The following is an 18,175-nucleotide window of genomic DNA, read 5'->3' as shown; positions in this document are numbered from 1 at the left end:
TCCATACTTAAACCACCTAGTTGAATGCCAACGATGAATTTAGCCATGTACTAACTTTCCATACTAGTAATTAGTTTAGTAACAATGTAACTGGCTTTTTGTGTTATAGATCCCAAAGATCCTAGAAGTGTCAAAACACATGGATAACAACACATTGAACAACCTGCACACCGACATATGCCACCTACATAGGCCCATTTTAGTCACCTGAGTATGGATCATCATTGTAGCGGTGGATGGAGAACAAAAAACTTCCTAATTCAATGGTTAAAATGAACATTAGGAAGACTTGTAAGAGCATGAGCAATGCAAGATGGTCTTATGGTGTGATTTAGGAAGGAAACGGTGCAATGCGTAAGGAGATTCAATCTCCGTAATGCACAGTGGTTTGACCAGGACCCATGTGATTTTTGTAATCCGTCCCTTATATTTTTCACTTTAGTTCATGAATTAAATAAAAACAAATATGTAGTATAATCCTTGTAATCATTGAAATAATATCAATCCCAACCTCTTCCACTTTCTCCATTCTTGATGTGGTCCCTTTGCGATGAACATATCGACGACGCTATCACTTATCAGTGCTTCTCCGCTTCTATCCTAACCCCTCTTTCTCCTCATTAACTAGTGAGCAAAGATTAAGGCAACATGGGTGGTGATCATAGTCAAGTAATAGCCTCAAGGACGGGGCTATGAAGTAGTGGACAGAGCAAGGATGATGAGGCACACATGCACAACTCGCTTGGATCGTCGCTTTTCTCTCCCATGCCACCTCTAAACCAACATGACTTATGCGGGGCTACACATCCCATTTACAAACCAACTCCATTTTCCTCTCTCTTTTGTACGTCAGCTCGAAGTTGACATGGATCGGTGGAACCAACATTGGGCATATGGCTAGTGAGATTGCTAGGAGTAGGGATGACAACCGGACATGATGGCTACGGGTAATGCATACTCATACTTATACCGTATGTATACCCAATATCCGTAGCGGGTACGACATATTTCCCATTCCCATTACCTGTGGGCACCTCGGACCCATAGGTTTATCCATTTAATCATCACTATGTATATATACAAACAATAGAAAAATTATGTACTCCCTCTGTTTCAGATGATAAGACTTTCTGTCCTTCTCTAGATTCATTCATTCATATGTGTGCTAATGAATCTAGACATATATACAAAACATATATATTGAGTCGTGGATGAATCTAGTTAAAACCAGAAAGTCTTATAATCTGAAACAGAGGGAATAACAAATAATTAACCTATGGATTAGGTATCAACTACAATATCTTTTACACAATTTAAGCATGAATGAACTTAGAATTATCATATCGTAGTGCATGATATAAACTAAAATTTGGCTTAACTACACATTAAAACATTTATGGACTAATAAAACTCATATATCAATTAGATTTGGTAGGTAAATGGCTGAATCAAACATGGGTACTGGCTACCCATACGGCCATACCTACATCCATATACTCACGAATCTCTTATTTCTATAAAGTTTATGCCCACTAAGTGTAGTTAATGCTAATTCTCTTCTCTCGTTAATCCATGTCACCTTAATTGTTTTTAGTCTTAGTATGATACATCAAAGGTGTAATTTGTATCTCTTCACGTCACCTCAATCATTTTTAGCCTTTAGATATTCATCAAAAGTGTAATTATATCTTTTTCCTCAAAAGAACACCGTACAACACAATCATTTATAACTTATAGATAATTGATAAATGCATAAAAATATATAAAGACATAAAAAAACCATAAAGTAAGTAAGAAAAAATTTAAAACTCATATCTTATTATACAGCCGGCAGCAACACGCCGGTATCCATCTATTATAGAATTAAAAAAAATATCCGACCCTAATACGATTTTACCCATCGATAAATGTGCAGGAGGGGATTTGACATCCTAGACGGGAGCCCGTCCAACACAGGCGAAGAAACCCAGCCCAAATGGTAACAAACACCGACACAACGACCCCACCACCATCCCGGGCCCACCTGTCATACACCCAATACCCCCACGGTCGCCGTGGCGCCTCCTCACGCGGCCACTTCCCAGTGGGCCCCACCCCGAAGAAAAAAAAAGGGGGCTGTCCACACACCCTCCCTCCCCTCCCAGTAATACCCGCGTACAAAAACGCGATCAAAAAAAGGAGGAGAAGCCAAGCGAAGAGAGAGAGAAACGAAAGAAAAAAAAACTTATCTCTGCACCCCCTCCCTAATCTCCCCTTACCCTTCCTTCTCTCTCGTAGATAACCACCCCCCCCACCCTCTCTCTCTCTCTCCCCCGCGCCGCCGCCGCCGCCGCCGCCGCGGTGAGGCGTCGCCCTCGCCGTCCCGGGTCTCCCCTCCCACCACCCTCTCCGGCGATCGCCGTTGCATACGCCCCCTCCCGATCCGAATTTTTCGAAAAAAAAGGGGCGTGGAAATACCGAGAGAAATCGCGGAAATTCGTTTTTGTAAATCGCACCCTGCCCGCTCCTTGAGCCCCCCCTCCCGTCTCGTGGTCGCCGGCGACGGCGATCGCATCGGCGCGTAATCTCTGCGGGCTAGCCTGCCCCGTCCTCCCCCCTCACACCTTCTCTCTTCGCGGTCCAACCCTCCGCCCTCTGTCCGAGGAGACAGGGGCGAGCGAGCGAGCGACGTCGCCGGCGGCCGCGAGAGGTGCGTCCCCTCGCCACCTCGCGGGTTTTTTTTCCCTCTTGTCGCGGGAATTTGTGGGGGGTAGTTTTTTGGGGTCTAGGAAGTGGGCGCGCCTCCGCCGCGCCGATTTGGACCGCCGCGCGCCCGATCCGCGCCCGGGGCGGCTCGATCTGGCCGCCGCCCGCGCTGATCTGCACGGCGTCGCGCGAATCGGTCGGGATTTAGGGTTTCAGTATCTAATTCGAATTCCTCGCGCTCGAGGCTGCTCACCGCCGCGTTGCCCTACTTCCGCTCGTCGTCGTCGATTTTGAATAGAGTGGGGTAGAGCTATTTCTCCACCTGGAGAGTTCAATCCATATAGTACTGGAATGATAATCCAATCAAAACAAAGCATGAGAAAACAATAGGGTTAGACTTGATCGCCCCATTTGAGGGTGCTAAATGTTGGTCAAGAGCTACTCGAGTGTGCTGCTAAAGTAGCTTCATTTGATGAACTGCAGGGAGTGATAGACTGCTGAGGCTGTGCGAGTTTTTCATGTGTCGTCATGGCATTCTTCAGCAACTCTGGAAGCAGGGCTGATTCAGGAGGGTACAACCTGAATGAGAAGGCTGAGGACGAAGCTGCCTACGAATCTGTTGCGGACAGGGACGTCGACTTGAACTCTAGGCAATGGAACTTGAATGAGAAGGCTGAGGACGCCTACCATAGTGATGAGGAGCAGTACGAAGGTGGCCGCTCAGGTTTGAACTCTTCGGAGAATAAATCTGGGCAGAATGACCGGAGAACAGGTGGGCCTTCTGGCCCATGGGGTACAAACTTTTTGAAGGACCGCCAACCCACACAGAAAGCTAAGGAGGAGCAACTGACTAGTGACAGGGGAATGGAATATGGGTCGGCAGCTAGTTCACATGACGACATGGATGCTAGTGGAGAGGATGATGAGCTGAACCGAGGGCAAGGGGAGGTGCCTGCTGAGGAAATGCTCTCTGATGACTACTATGAGCAGGATGGAGAGGAGCAAAGTGATTCATTGCTTCGTGGTGGGATGCGCCACCAAAGCTGTTCCACTTCTGGGGCTGCAGCAGAATCTGTCTCCTCAAGACAAAAGAAGAAACCGACAAAATTCAATGCTTATGCGGATGAAGATGATGACGAGTACAATGATGAGAATGATGATGAAGATGACGACGATGATGCAGATGGTATACTTGTTTCTGGAAACTTGTGTTAGCCAAGATGATCAATTACTGTTTTGGCATGCTGCTTTGTTGGCAGCTGCTAAGTTTCCTATGCAGCTCAGCATTGATCAACAGCATTTTTCGTCTTTATTTTGCAGAAGACGATCCAGACGATGTGGATTTTGAGCCAGAAAGTGATACTGAAAAGGCTGCTGATAAGGTTATTTGTTGATTCAAGTTCATAGCACCATATGTCGTAATATTTTCTGCATATTAAGTCATATGTCGTAATATTTTCTGCATATTAAGTTACACTATTATCTTATTATTATTTTTTGCCGAGGTCCTTCATTCGAGTAATGACTGTGGCAATTTATCTTATTATTTATGCTGGGTGAATTAGTAATAACTAATTATATGCCCATACTAACGCCACGGTGTCAGAATATGATTGGTACTATATCAATTGTCAAATTTATTTTCAGATAAAAATGCAATCAAGTTTAAAATTGATCCACATTATGTATCAAGTTTAAAATCAAGTTCAAAATCGTCGCCATTATGTTTAATATACGTGATATGCCACCAAATTGTATGTCCGTTTTGTGTTTACACTCTCAGGAATATTCTGGTTGGTATCTTTCTTTCTTGCAACAAGGATAGAAGCACTGTGCTAGTCCTAGAATAAAATCCACTCTAGTTGAACTCTATGTTACTTAATACTGATTGTTTCTTAAAAAAAAGACACATTAAATATGGCTAACTGTCCCGTGGAGCATCTGAAAAACATATAAGAAATCTGTAGGCAGGATGAGACACACATAAACGAGCAAGATGTGATAGGTATGACTCGAAGCTTGAAAGATTGATGAACCTCTGTTCTTGGTATTCTTGAAGAAGGTCATTTAATGCATTAAATAGTTTCCCTAGCTGTTAGTGCAGTAAGAACTCTTAATCCTCGATCTGATGAATCTGGTTTATTTTATTGATCTAACAATTTGGTTGCATTTCATTGGGTGAGATTATGGCTAACTGCACACCATTAACATTTCCATTGCTTGTTTTAAATTACGTCGGACGTCTGATGACAAGTGATATGCATCCTTTCGCTCCTTTTCAAATCTATAATTTTTTATCAGTTTTTTTTATCGAACTTTTGCATAGTATTGTTATATCGAGTTATTTTATTCTGAAATGCTGATGATATTGAGTTATTTTGTCAGTGCACTATAGGTATTTCAGCACTCTTGATTGTCAAATGCTAATAAAGCTTACTTTCTTTTGTAATACTAAAATTTCAGGATAAGGCTGTGGATAGTGAGAACTCTGATGAAGAAGAAGATGATGAACTTGAGCTCTCAGATGATGAAGAAGATGATTTTGTTGAGAATAATAGGCAATGTAAGCGACTTAAGGTTGGTGGAACTAAAACCTCCAAGGGAAGAAAGCTTCCCATGCAGGCTCAACGCAAACGAGGGGTGTCCTTTTCAGATGAAGATTCTTCAGAAAAAGACTCCGATGCTCCCAGTGATACTAATCTCAGTCACCGATCAAAAAAACCTGACAAATTACATCAGAAAACTGTAGGCCGCAAAGATGTTTTCTCAAATGTTGATTCTCATGAGGTTCGAACTTCTGGGAGGAGGAGGACAGCTAGAAATATCTCATATGCTGAAAGTGAAGAAAGTGATGATAGTGAGGAAAAGTTAGCTAAGCAACAAAAGGTGAGAGTTTAATGCGGTTATCTGTGAAAGAAGCATTTGGAACTCTTAGGAATCAAAACAGATGACTGAAAAATGCCATTAGAAGATTCAATGTTATTGTTTGCTATGTTCTGGACAGTCCTTTTTTGTGCTGTTATGGGCACTCCTTCCCCCCTGCTTGGTTGCAGCATGAAAATGAGATTTTTGTTGCTTGAAGTTCCTTTCTGTTTTATTCCTTTTATCATGGTCATCACCCTTTGCTATAAGTCACCTGGTTTCTAACAGTGTGCATAACATTGATTCATATGTGATGTGCATCTGTCGTTCAATTTCCCTTCTTTTCTAAAATTTTATTCACAGTACCTTGACACATGTTCATACTTTTAGGTCTTGAAGGAGGACCCAGAAGAGGAAGGAGGAGAAACAATTGAAAGAATCCTTTGGCATCAACCTAAGGGTGTTGCTGAAGAGGCACTTAGGAATGGCCAATCAACTCAACCTACCGTGATGAGCTTCACATCAGATGTGGATCAACCATGGGATGATGTAGAATTCTATATAAAATGGAAGGGTCAATCGTTCTTACATTGTCAGTGGAAGACATTATCTGACCTCCAAAACGTAAGGACTCACCTGGATATATATTTCTGCTTATAGATATTCACTGTCTTAGTATCTTTGGTGTTCACTTTATATCTTTATCTTGATTCTATTAAGATATGATTTTGAGTTACCTTTTAAATGGCAGGTTAGTGGATTTAAAAAGGTTCTAAATTACATGAAAAGAGTTACTGACGAGCAGAGGTACAAGCGATCGTTATCACGCGAGGAGGTAATAAAAGAATTGATTTTGTATTATCCATGCTGTAACTCCACATATGGTAACTACCACGTAACATATCTGTATCCAGTAAATAAATGTAACTATAACCTGAATGTAAGGGGGTGCAAAATAGCAACGTTATGCCAAAAAAGGAATTACCTTTATTATTTGTCATAACATGTGTTCTTGCTACTGTATGGCACATTATTCATGTTATGACATTTGGGGCATTGGTTTGATATGTTGATGTCCATGCTAGCCAATGCTTGGCTTACCAAAATTTTGCCAATGCCAGAGTCTTTTTTCAGGCATTGAGTTCATTTTTTGGAGGCCAAAAATTGGCCATCAATTTGGTGTCTCCAAACATGGCTTTTGTTATTATTCATGAGTAAATTATAGATTTAAAATTTTCATTGGCGATAAAGGATTTTTGGTTTAAATGGAATTTCCCGAAGTAATGTAGCAACCACCCTAGCATAATGCTGTCTTGAATATTTTTTTCTGCACCAGATGAAACCTTGTGAATCTACTAATTATTCACTCACCAGGTTGAGGTGCATGATGTCGGCAAGGAAATGGAGTTGGATCTTATTAAGCAGTACAGCCAGGTTTTGTACTAACTATAACAAAACACTCTTGATATTCAATTTTTAGTGTATCCTGTCTAAGTATACAATCTTCAGGTTGAACGAATATTTGCTGATAGGGTTAGCAAAGTTGATGGTGAGGACCTGGTGCCAGAATATTTAGTCAAATGGCAAGGACTTCCCTATGCAGAATCAACCTGGTAATATTCCTGACATAGTCCATTACTTTCTGCTTTTGTTGGCTATGACAATGTGTTGCGCATGGATATTATTTCACAATAAATACTACTGGTCTAGATGGACTTTTTTGGTTGGACGCTCTAGCAATTTCTGATGTATGAAGATGTTACTGCTTACTTGGTGTTCAACAGTCTCGTTTACCATTGTTTGCTTTATTGCAGGGAAAAAGATACAGATATTGAATTTGCTCAGGATGCTATTGATGAATACAAGGTAAGAACTTGCTATCTTATCAATATGATATTATGTAGCTTTATAGTGAGCTTAGGTGCATAAGATTGTATATTTGCGGGTACACTTTGATTACAGGCCCGTGAAGTTGCGACAGCTATACTGGGGAAAACAGTTGATTTCCAAAGGAAAAAAAGCAAAGGTAAGTTTCCTGCACCTTATTTTCTTACTTGTTTGCTCTATTACCTTTGGTATATTGTAGGTTTTTTGTGGACAAGTTTCTTTCCTTTCAAATGGTATTTATTTTTTGGCCCACGTAATGTCATATTGGGATGTTTTTTTTGTTTAGGCTGTTTTTCTCCTGCTCTGTAACATATAAACATTGGTTACTCTTATTAAGCCCTTTATTTGTCCTTTGTATACCATGACATTATGTCATTATTTGAATGAAAATAATTGATGATTTTGCTGCTCTCAAGTGGCTTTTGATGATTTGCTACAATGGGTGATTGGGAGCCAGAGCAGGGCATGTTAGAAGAGGGCTCAAATGTGCATGTTCCTCTAGTGTGCAGAGGGAGGGTGTGCAGGATGTTGGTTCTTGACTGTCAGCTTTGAGGGACCGAAGGAAGGTTGGGTGGGGGGCGGGGGTTGGAGGTGGTGATCAGAGGGAGTTTGGCAAGGCATGATATTCTCCTTGGCGTTGCTGTGATAACCGCCCTTTCCACTCTATACCTATCATTTGGTCCTGGTTCTAGATGTTGCAGGACACACATGACTACCAAATCATTGATTGCCGCTATTTGTTTTAAATGATCTGTTCCTTGAATTTAGGGTCACTGTTATAAATGTGAATCTTGTCAGGCAGTGGGAAATCCATGGTCTGGTTTTAAATTCGATGTCTTTGTCTAGCAACAAAGGGCCATTATTCTTCATTTAAATCTTATACTAAGTTTACTATATTCAGCTAGTTTGCGGAGGCTTGATGACCAACCGGAATGGCTAAAAGGAGGTAAACTTCGTGATTATCAGCTTGAAGGCCTAAACTTCCTTGTTAATGGGTATGTAAGTTCTGCAGATATGCAAAATGAGAGCACGTGTGGCTACTTTGTGCTCATTTTTTTTATTTGTAAAACAGGTGGAGAAATGACACTAATGTTATTCTTGCTGATGAGATGGGTCTGGGAAAAACTATTCAATCTGTCTCCATGCTGGGTTTCCTTCATGTAATTTTCTCCCACACAGTTCTGCTTAACTGATTGTAGAATTCCTCTACTGGTTACTAACACGGCACCTGATGTGGCCATTACAGAATGGTCAAGAAATTAATGGTCCGTTTCTTGTGGTTGTGCCACTGTCAACATTGTCAAACTGGGCGAAAGAATTTCGGAAATGGCTACCTGACATGAATGTTGTGGTTTATGTGGGAAATCGTGCTAGCAGAGAGGTAAATGCTGTGAATTTTTTCCTTGCTTGTTGTGCTTCCTGTGCAGTTTTTCATAGATCGTAGGCAGCATTTTCTGGTTGGCAAAGTGAACTAATACTTGATATGAGTAATCTAGGTGGCTCTTGAAAACTTGAAATAAGTATACTATAAGGTTCATGTCTTGTAGGAAATCAAGAACTAATTGTGTGGCATTTATTTGGAGAATGATAATGTATGAGAAATCAAGAATTAATCCATGTGTTCTGACTGTAGCTGGCTTTTGCAGAACAGTAATGTCGCATTTGACCATCATAGGCCTTGTGCATGGCAATTTATCTCTTTTAGTTTAGTTTCTTGTGGCTGAACGAATTATTTTGGTTCTCATGGATCTTCAGTGTATTTAAACTTCAAAGATATATACTTTATGCCTATGCACTTCGTCATGTTTACGGTATATATCTGTATATTGTATCTAGTTTTTGGGATATGGAAGTGTTTGTTTTTCTTGTGTGCGTACTTGTAATTCCAAATGGTAAGGATGTGCTGTTTTAGAGTGCCAAAAGAGTCAACATATATAATTGATAGTTCTACACTATCTACAAAGTTATCTTATCTTATTTATACCCTTTGACACTTTCAATCTTTTTGTGGCAGATCTGCCAGCAACACGAATTTTTTACAAATAAGAAGGGTGGTCGACATGTGAAATTCCATACATTGATAACTACTTATGAGGTGATACTTAAGGACAAAGCTGTCCTTTCCAAGATCAAATGGAACTATCTTATGGTCGATGAAGCTCACCGGTTAAAGAATTGTGAAGCGTCCCTGTATACGACTCTTTTGGTATGAAAAATATTTCCTGAATTAAAAATAAGAGTTTTGTAATGACCTGGAAAGGTGACTAATTTCATTGCCCCCACACAGGAATTCAGCACTAAGAATAAGCTTCTTATCACTGGTACCCCGTTGCAAAACAGTGTTGAAGAGCTCTGGTATGTGTTTTTACATAGAATTATGGTAGAGACTGCAACATGCTCATAGCTGTTGCATTTGGCCTTTACATTTTTTTTCTTTTTTTTTACCTCTATTACTCTGTCTTTTCTTTTTTTGCTGAGTGTATTTTAATCTTCAGGGCATTGTTACATTTCCTTGATCCATCTAAATTCAACAGCAAGGATATATTTGTCGAGAGATACAAAAATTTGAGTTCTTTCAATGAAACTGAGGTAAATATTGATTTTTTTTTCTTTCGAAATGTACTTTTCTCTTGACCTAGACTGTTCAGAAGAAAAGTATCTTATACATTTCTGTCCGCATTGGACAGCCATAACTTTATTTGCTCTATTCTTGTTTTAGCTTGCAAATCTTCACAAGGAATTGAGGCCTCATATTCTAAGGCGAGTGATAAAAGATGTAGAGAAATCTTTACCTCCCAAAATTGAGCGGATTCTTCGTGTTGATATGTCTCCTCTGCAGAAGCAGTAAACACTTTGCACTAGTGTAAGTTTATGTTCCTTCTATTCATCATCGAGATAAACCATTTTTTATAATTAATTATTAGGTATTACAAGTGGATTTTGGAGCGGAATTTCCAGAATCTCAACAAAGGAGTTCGTGGGAATCAGGTGTTGATGAATCTTGAGCATTATTTTATTTTAATGATGATTTCTTCTATTTTTCTGTTCCTCTGTAGTCCATTTACTTTGTTATCCAATTTAGGCCGTGTTCGGTAGTATGGGGGAGGAGGTTAGTTATCCGGCATGGAAAACGTAATAATAGATTAGTACATGATTAATTAATTCTTAATTATTAAAAAATATAAAATATATTAATATGATTTTCTAAAACAACTTTCTTATAGAAAATGTTTGCAAAAAATACACCGTTTAGCAGTTCGGGAAGCGTGCGCGTGGAAAATGAGGGGGTTTACTTATCTTATGGGGTGGCTGAACGCGGCCTTACTTATATTGTATTTGCATGTTTGTTCTTTGTCGCTATGCTGTTAACTGCTTTTATATATGCAGCCTTTATTCCCCTGATTTACTCGATGTATTAATTTTTTTTATACTCGCCACTTTTCTTTTACCTCATGACTCTTTGTAATTAGGCTGTTCCCATGCTAATATAAGGCTGATTATCCTTAATGGAATATCTTGTATGTTGCATTTGAGAAATGAGCAGTGCATCCATTTGTATTTCTTTTACTTCATAACTATTTGTTAGTTTTTCTAGATGATTCTTCATACATTTACACAAAAAATAGCATTATCAGACCATATATTGTTCAGCAGGCACATTTAAATGCCTGGTTATTTAATTGTCTGGCTAACTTGATTATATTGCATATGCAGGTCTCGCTTTTAAACATCGTTGTTGAGTTGAAAAAATGCTGCAATCACCCATTTTTATTTGAAAGTGCTGATCATGGTTATGGTGGAGATAGCATTGGTGATCGGAATAAAGTTGAGCGCATTGTTATGAGTAGCGGGAAATTAGTGTTATTGGACAAGTTGTTGGTAAGACTGCGGGAGACTAATCATCGCGTGCTTATCTTCTCTCAGGTTTGTATGTTTGGTTTACTTGTCACCTGATGTCATTGTATAGTTTATATTAGTGGAACTAATAGCTTTTGATACATTCTCTTAATTAATGATCAACAATCCATTCGCTAGATGTTGTGTACTTGCATAAATTTTCTTCATTTTGAGAAATTAGTATGGTGCATCAAGCTAACGACGTGTCTTATGCACGTCTTACTTTGTTGGTTGCATCATCGGTTATTGTTCTGTGTGCAGAATGAAACTTCTCTTACTTTAGGGATGATAGGAAGAGGCTACTTCAGTGTATTTGTTTTGATAGTTTGCAGTGATATTACTGTGTTGTTTGAACAGGCTTGATGAATTGGTTGCTTTTAAAACTCAGTAAATGCAATTATGTTTTACAAGAGAATTATGGTTTCCCTTCATTTCGAAAGTTATGTTGAATATTTCTGGAGGCACATTTTTATTTGACACCAATGTAAATGTATTGGATAGAATATATTATGTAGCCTGAAGCATATGAACCTATTAAACTTATATAAGTGCTTTCTGAATTTTAACTGTTGCAGATGGTTAGGATGTTGGACATCCTTTCTGAGTATCTTTCTCTCCGAGGATTCCAGTTTCAGAGACTTGATGGCAGTACGAGAGCAGACCTTCGTCACCAGGCCATGGAGCATTTTAATGCACCTGGAAGTGACGACTTCTGCTTTCTTTTGTCTACACGTGCTGGTGGACTTGGTATTAATCTTGCAACAGCAGATACTGTGATAATTTTTGATTCAGACTGGAATCCTCAAAATGATTTACAGGTCCTCTCTCTAGTTTTCATATATGGCTTGTGTTTTTTCGGTTACAATGATTTTTATATATTTTGGGTTTTTTTTTGGATTTGTGATGCGATGCTAGGCAATGAGTAGGGCACACAGGATTGGACAGCAAGAAACTGTTAACATATATCGTTTTGTGACATGCAAAAGTGTCGAAGAGGATATATTGGAACGTGCAAAGAAAAAAATGGTGACAAGCCTGATTTGCTTCATGCATTGTTTTTAATAAATATAAACGAATAGCATCTGACCTGTCTTTTTAATCTCAGGTTCTTGATCACCTAGTGATTCAGAAGCTAAATGCCGAGGGCAGGCTCGAAAAGAAGGAATCGAAAAAAGGTGGTTCTATGTTTGACAAGGTAGGTTTCTGTATTCAGTTTATTGGAGAATTGGATTGATTTGGATGTTATATTGGTTCACTACATGTTCCTTTAGACTGTGGTATTGGTTGGTTTATCAGATAGGCTTTTTGTACTCGAAATCTATCTATTATATAGTTCTATTACAGCATATAGTTAAAACTACTACTTATGAACTAAGCAATTTTTAGTGATACAAGTTGTAATCTAGTGGTATAAATATAATCCTTTATAAACATTATGACATGTTTACGACACCAGCCTTCTTTGAAGATATTCAAGCTATATTCTCTCTAAAAAGGAACATGTACTGATAATGAAAATTCTGAGAGAAGGGCATTTAATAGAATCTGGCTTGCCACCTCATTTCTCTATTTTCTATTTGTCTCTTTTGCTGTTCTGATGTGTGCTATACAATTTGCCAGAATGAACTTTCAGCCATATTGAGATTTGGAGCAGAAGAGTTATTCAAAGAAGATAAGACTGATGAAGAGACCAAGAAGAAGCTTGAAAGCATGGACATTGATGAAATTCTTGAGAGAGCTGAAAAAGTTGAAACAAAGGGTGGTGAAGCAGAGGAAGGAAATGAGCTTCTTAGTGCATTCAAGGCATGTTTTGTGCACAACTATATAACCTTTAATTCAGAGCATCTTGCTTTTATTCTATACTTCTGTTCATATTTAATACATTTTTTGGGATAGGTTGCCAACTTTTCCAGTGGTGAAGATGATGCCACATTCTGGAGTAGATTAATTCAACCAGATGCTTCAGATATGGTTGAGGTATTTATTTGGACAAGTGGCTTTGTGTTAGTCTAACCCTGTTTCACGGTTGAAGGTTAAACCATATAGTTCCCATAGTTTCCTGCCATAAAAAATTAAAATAAAGAGCAAGTATTTTTATGTTCTACAGGAAACTTTAGCACCTCGTGCTGCAAGAAATAACAAAAGCTATGTTGAAGATCACCAACTTGATAAAAATAGTAACAGGAAAAGGCGTGCAATTGATGTACAAGAAAAGCCAAGGAGGCGTTCTAGCAGAACAACGGACACAGCTGTGTCATTACCTCTTATTGATGGTTCAGCACATCAAGTACGAGAATGGTCCTTTGGAATTTTGCCAAAGAAAGATGCTACTCGATTTGTCCGAGCGGTAAATCTGCACCCATTTTACTTTTCTTTACTACTATAAAAGACTCTAGTGGTGGCGGCATTGAATCTGCCACCACCACTGCAGGCTTCACCTACCCCATTGTATTTTTACAATTTATCCTCTTAACTTCGTAATATTAAAAATCAATCAAATCTAGATGGCTATCCACATAAAACAAATTGATATGGATATTTCATGAAAAATATTTTTCTATTTATTCTAGGAATAACATAATATGTTTTTATCCTTTGCAAAGCAAAGGCATTCAGCTAGTATGTGGTGAATTTTGTATTTGGCAATGTCCACATTCATGTTATAATATCTATTGATTCCTCAATTGTTAGGTATCTCTACTTTGAGTTTGTGATATATTGCAAAACATCCGTGTATACTAGTATTGCAAGTTACCTATTGCAAAGATTTTGCAAGTTATTGATTAGTAGTGGAAGTTGCTTCTTGTGATTTCTTGGAAGTTATGTTGACACTAAACCTTTTTGCATATGTTGGTTGCATATTTACTTCCCAGTTCCCATCGATCTTACTCCAATAAGTAAACATTTTAGGTTAAGAAGTTTGGAAACCCGACCCAAATTGGCTTAATTGTGGATGATGTTGGTGGTGTGATAGCGAAGGCTCCAATTGATCAACAGCTTGAGCTGTTTACTTTACTCATTGAGGGTTGTCAAGATGCTGTTAAAAATAATATGGATGCCAAGGTATTATTCGTTGAACTTACCCTCTATGTGGATAGAAGGGCAATAAATCCTTTTCATTGCCTCTAAACTCAGTTCTTTGTACTTCAAATGCAGGGCACAGTGTTGGATTTTTTTGGTGTAGCAGTTAAGGCACACGAGTTGATAGCCCGTGTGGAAGAGCTCCAATTCTTGGCAAGGCGCATTGCACGTTACAAAGATCCAGTTAGACAATACCGAATCCAGGCACCTTACAAAAAACCACAGTGGTCAGCAAGCTGTGGATGGACCGAAAGTAATTGCTGTCAAACCTTGCTTTGTTGAAAATGTTACTTAAAAATATAGGCTCATACAAATCTTTTATCTGTTTAGCTGATGATGCAAGATTGATGGTTGGAATTCATTGGTATGGCTATGGAAATTGGGAGAAGATTCGTTTGGATCCCAAACTTAGCTTGACAGCAAAAATTGCGCCAGCAACACTTGGTGAAAGAGAGACGTTTTTACCACGTGCACCCAACTTGGATAATCGTGCTAGTGCGCTCCTGCAAAAGGTACTTTGCACATCCCACCCTACCTCTTGGTCTTTCTGCCTGCATTAATATGCAACTGTACCTGAGTTTGTGTTGTGCGCTGGAATGGCTAAAATACAATTGCTTGTTGGGAATTGGTCAAAAAAATTTATAGTAATCTGCAGAAAGCCCTATATATATGGCCAACTGTGATACAACACAAAGTTCTATATTTCTTTGGACATTATCCACAGGAGACCAACAATCTTACAGAAACATCAGTTTTTAGTATTTTACACAGAACATCTTACGAAAAGCACGAGTGCTTTGTGCAGTGGTGTAGCTGCGCAAAACAACTCAGAGGAAGTTTGTCTTCACACCTTGATGATTTGATTTGCAGCGAGTAGATGTGGACTCTGTCATGTCTTTCCTCAATGGCATTTGCTCAACATGATACTGTGTTGTGGAAAAAAATTTTGTGTTGAAAATGTAAATATATACAGCCGTATGCAAGCTCCATGCATCACCATGACTTTGCAAATGCAGCCACTATGATCTGCAAAAGGAAGCTAGCTGATACTGCAGAAATTGTGAGGGGTTGGCCATCCAACTTGGCTTCTCATGCCCATGATAGGTGCTGTGCGTTTGCTAAAACCTGGTGTGTTTTTGTTAAATTGTTTCTCCCTGTAGTTTTGTGAAACAAGAAATCGAAACCTGAATTGGTGGTTGTTTTTTGGCCATGTATGTGGGGGGTTTTGTGATATTTATTCAATATTTTACTTATTCATAAATAGTAGATTCCAACTTTTCAGCTTTTGATTTGTATGTAATTTTGTTTTTCTAGGAATTTGCCACTCTTCGTGGTAAGAGCTCCAAAACCAAAGCAGGTCCTCGTCAAGCAATCGATAATGAAAGCAATGGTGGAGCTCGATCATTAAGAAGCCGGCAGAAAGACACAAAAGTAAAAGAAGATAATCATTCAATCAAAGATGACTTTCAGAAACGCAAGGTGGTGGAAGCTGAAGCAAGGGAAGAGGGTGAAATTTCAGAATCTGAAGCAGAGACTAAATATCGTCAGGACAAGGAGGAAAAGTGGCTGGAATGGTGCTCTGAAGTTTTGGATGATGAGCAGGAAATATTGAAGCGGTTGGATAGGCTTCAGAATACAAGTGTAAATCTGCCAAAGGAAAAGGTTTCTGCTTTATCTGTGAAGAGTTTAATCTTCAGGTGTTATTCTTCCCTGACCTTATCTTAACATACTATATTCAGGTTCTTTCAAGAATTCGTAAATACCTCCAGATAATTGGGAACAAAATTGGAGAGATCGTTGATCAACATAGTGAATCGTACAAGCAATCACGTAAGTGCCTTATAGCTTCTACCTTGTAACATCATGTGAAAGGATACCTGTGTAAAATTGAAGCAGGGTCTTGTGCTATTACATTCTCAGGTTTACTCCGATTAACATTGGGTACAAAACTTTGGTTACAAACTTGATTTTTTAAATATTGTGTAAATAATTGTGGTGTTTGCAGGTATGGCCATGAGGTTGTGGAACTATGTGGCAAACTTTTCAAGTATGTCTGGGGAGCAATTGCACGATCTCTATTTAAAACTTAGTCAAGACCAAATGGAAGCTGGAGTAGGCCCATCACATGGTAGTAATTTTGCATCGGTCCCTCCCAACAGGGGGATTAAATCAAATCAGCCCCAGCCTTCCAGAAACCAAAGGTCAACAAGGTCTCTCCAGTACGTTTCCGAGTCTTTTAACAATGGTGAAAACACTGGGAATTCTGAAGCCTGGAAGCGCCGTAGGAGATCTGAGCCCGATAATCACTTTGATACCCAACCATTGTATCAGGCTCCTCCAATCATGACAAATGGAAACAGGTTGCAGGAATCTAGCAGTTCTGCTGGTATTCTCGGTTGGGGTCCGGTTGAAATGAGACGATATGGCAATGAACGACCAAAAAGAGGTGTTCATCCCAGTCGTTTTCCTCCTGGACATGGGCCTTTGCTGTAGATGTAGTTCAAGTGAACAACGTTGTCACTTAAAGCAGCATCGCTACAAGGAAATGTCAGCTTCTAGCGGGTCTCATACAGGCACATGTAAAAATGGTTGAAGACCGTTGGAATTGAAATTCTTTTCAAGAAAAAATAATGAAGTGCTGGAACCTGATGTGGACCACAGTTTTGAATCCAAGCCTCAAAAGAAATACCAGGGGTTGCCGAGGAGATGCTGGCACCTTTAGCAGATGTACACACACAAGATTCTTCTGACATCGAAACAAACGTGGGGCCAAGAGGAAGAGTCTAGAAAATTTTGTCGGTCAGTTTTGTGATCTAATAGAAGAATATTTCAGTTGGGGTGTTTTAAGAAAGTTCATCTCAACACTGATCTATATAGTTCAACATCAATACATGTATGATCTTTTTAAGTTGCAATATAATGAACTATGGTTCAGTTGGCCATTTTTACCCCCTGATCTGTGCTTTATATTCTCTTGATGTGACAAATCAAATGAAATGCAAGGCAACAGCAGGATGCAGTGGCCATAGGACAAAATTGAGATTCTTGTTTAGACATGATTTTGTTTTGTTAGAGGCGAATGGATAACTTCAGTGGTTTGGCCATAGATGAGTGATGGCTGTGCATGTGTGTAGGTATTATTACAATTTTTCCCGTAATGCTTTGGTGAGTGTGCATAACATCATGCTCGTATATTTAAGAAATAATTATGTGGTTTCGTTTTTTCAACAACTCTTGGTATTTTCAAACCCCACGGTGCAGCCTGACCTGAGGACCCGAGGTAAGTTAATTTACTGCAGATTTTCCCCTGCCACCTTGTTGTTTAGTTCCTTCTCTATTCACTCATGTGTTTCCTTCAGTTTTGCAGTTTTCATGTGCAGACATGTGGATTCACAAGTTAGCCAAGTGCATCAGAAATCGAGCAATATGTTGATATTGCATGTGTAGCAAGTCTAAATTACAAGTGCTGAAGCACATTGAGCAATGCTGGTAGTTTGTCTTGAATCGCAGCAGTAATTGAAGCCTTTCATGGAACTTCAAATTTTACTAGCCAGTTCTATGACGATTCCATCATTTTACCATAGATGAGTAGATTTAATCACAAGAACGAGCAAGTGTAATGTATACAAGTATTATTAGCATGAAATTCAGAGGAGATTCGGTATGAATAAGTTTTATACGAGTGATGTGATGATTTTTTTTATTTCCTGCACCTTTTAATATTTATTTTAAAAATAAATTGTTACAAAACTTATTTCTAAGA

General features: G+C 39.0%; 1 protein-coding gene across 3 annotated transcripts; it reads left to right on the top strand.

Annotated features, from left to right (window-relative positions):
- Window positions 1-2,174: 2,174 nt before the first annotated feature.
- On the top strand, window positions 2,175-17,362 carry LOC102720343 (protein CHROMATIN REMODELING 5). Of its 3 annotated transcripts, none has more exons than XM_040526143.1 (31): window positions 2,175-2,689; window positions 3,169-3,871; window positions 4,009-4,067; window positions 5,149-5,571; window positions 5,938-6,171; window positions 6,299-6,382; window positions 6,922-6,981; window positions 7,057-7,160; window positions 7,362-7,413; window positions 7,510-7,573; window positions 8,336-8,429; window positions 8,507-8,594; window positions 8,681-8,815; window positions 9,449-9,640; window positions 9,722-9,789; window positions 9,930-10,023; window positions 10,154-10,278; window positions 10,359-10,422; window positions 11,149-11,358; window positions 11,907-12,149; window positions 12,247-12,357; window positions 12,437-12,526; window positions 12,952-13,134; window positions 13,228-13,308; window positions 13,439-13,678; window positions 14,242-14,394; window positions 14,488-14,665; window positions 14,743-14,924; window positions 15,727-16,074; window positions 16,152-16,242; window positions 16,418-17,362. In XM_040526143.1, the coding sequence occupies exons 2-31, from the start codon at window positions 3,214-3,216 to the stop codon at window positions 16,903-16,905; spliced, it is 5,196 nt and encodes a 1,731-aa protein (XP_040382077.1). In that variant the 5' UTR covers window positions 2,175-2,689; window positions 3,169-3,213; the 3' UTR covers window positions 16,906-17,362. The 3 variants fall into 3 exon arrangements, with proteins under 3 accessions (XP_040382077.1, XP_040382075.1, XP_040382076.1); XM_040526141.1 differs by having other exon boundaries at window positions 4,006-4,067; XM_040526142.1 differs by lacking the exon at window positions 2,175-2,689 and adding an exon at window positions 2,986-3,076 and having other exon boundaries at window positions 4,006-4,067.
- Window positions 17,363-18,175: the final 813 nt, after the last annotated feature.

Source organism: Oryza brachyantha, chromosome 7, assembly GCF_000231095.2.
Source record: "Oryza brachyantha chromosome 7, ObraRS2, whole genome shotgun sequence".
NCBI lineage: Eukaryota > Viridiplantae > Streptophyta > Magnoliopsida > Poales > Poaceae > Oryza > Oryza brachyantha.
This window is presented reverse-complemented; position numbering and strand designations above follow the sequence as displayed.

Coding starts and splice junctions, on each gene's coding strand:
- LOC102720343 (XM_040526141.1), top strand. CDS start 3,214: ATGGCATTCTTCAGCAACTCTGGAAGCAGGGCTGATTCAGGAGGGTAC. Junction 5,572..5,937: donor AGTTAGCTAAGCAACAAAAG/GTGAGAGTTTAA, acceptor TCATACTTTTAG/GTCTTGAAGGAGGACCCAGA. Junction 14,925..15,726: donor CTAGTGCGCTCCTGCAAAAG/GTACTTTGCACA, acceptor TTGTTTTTCTAG/GAATTTGCCACTCTTCGTGG.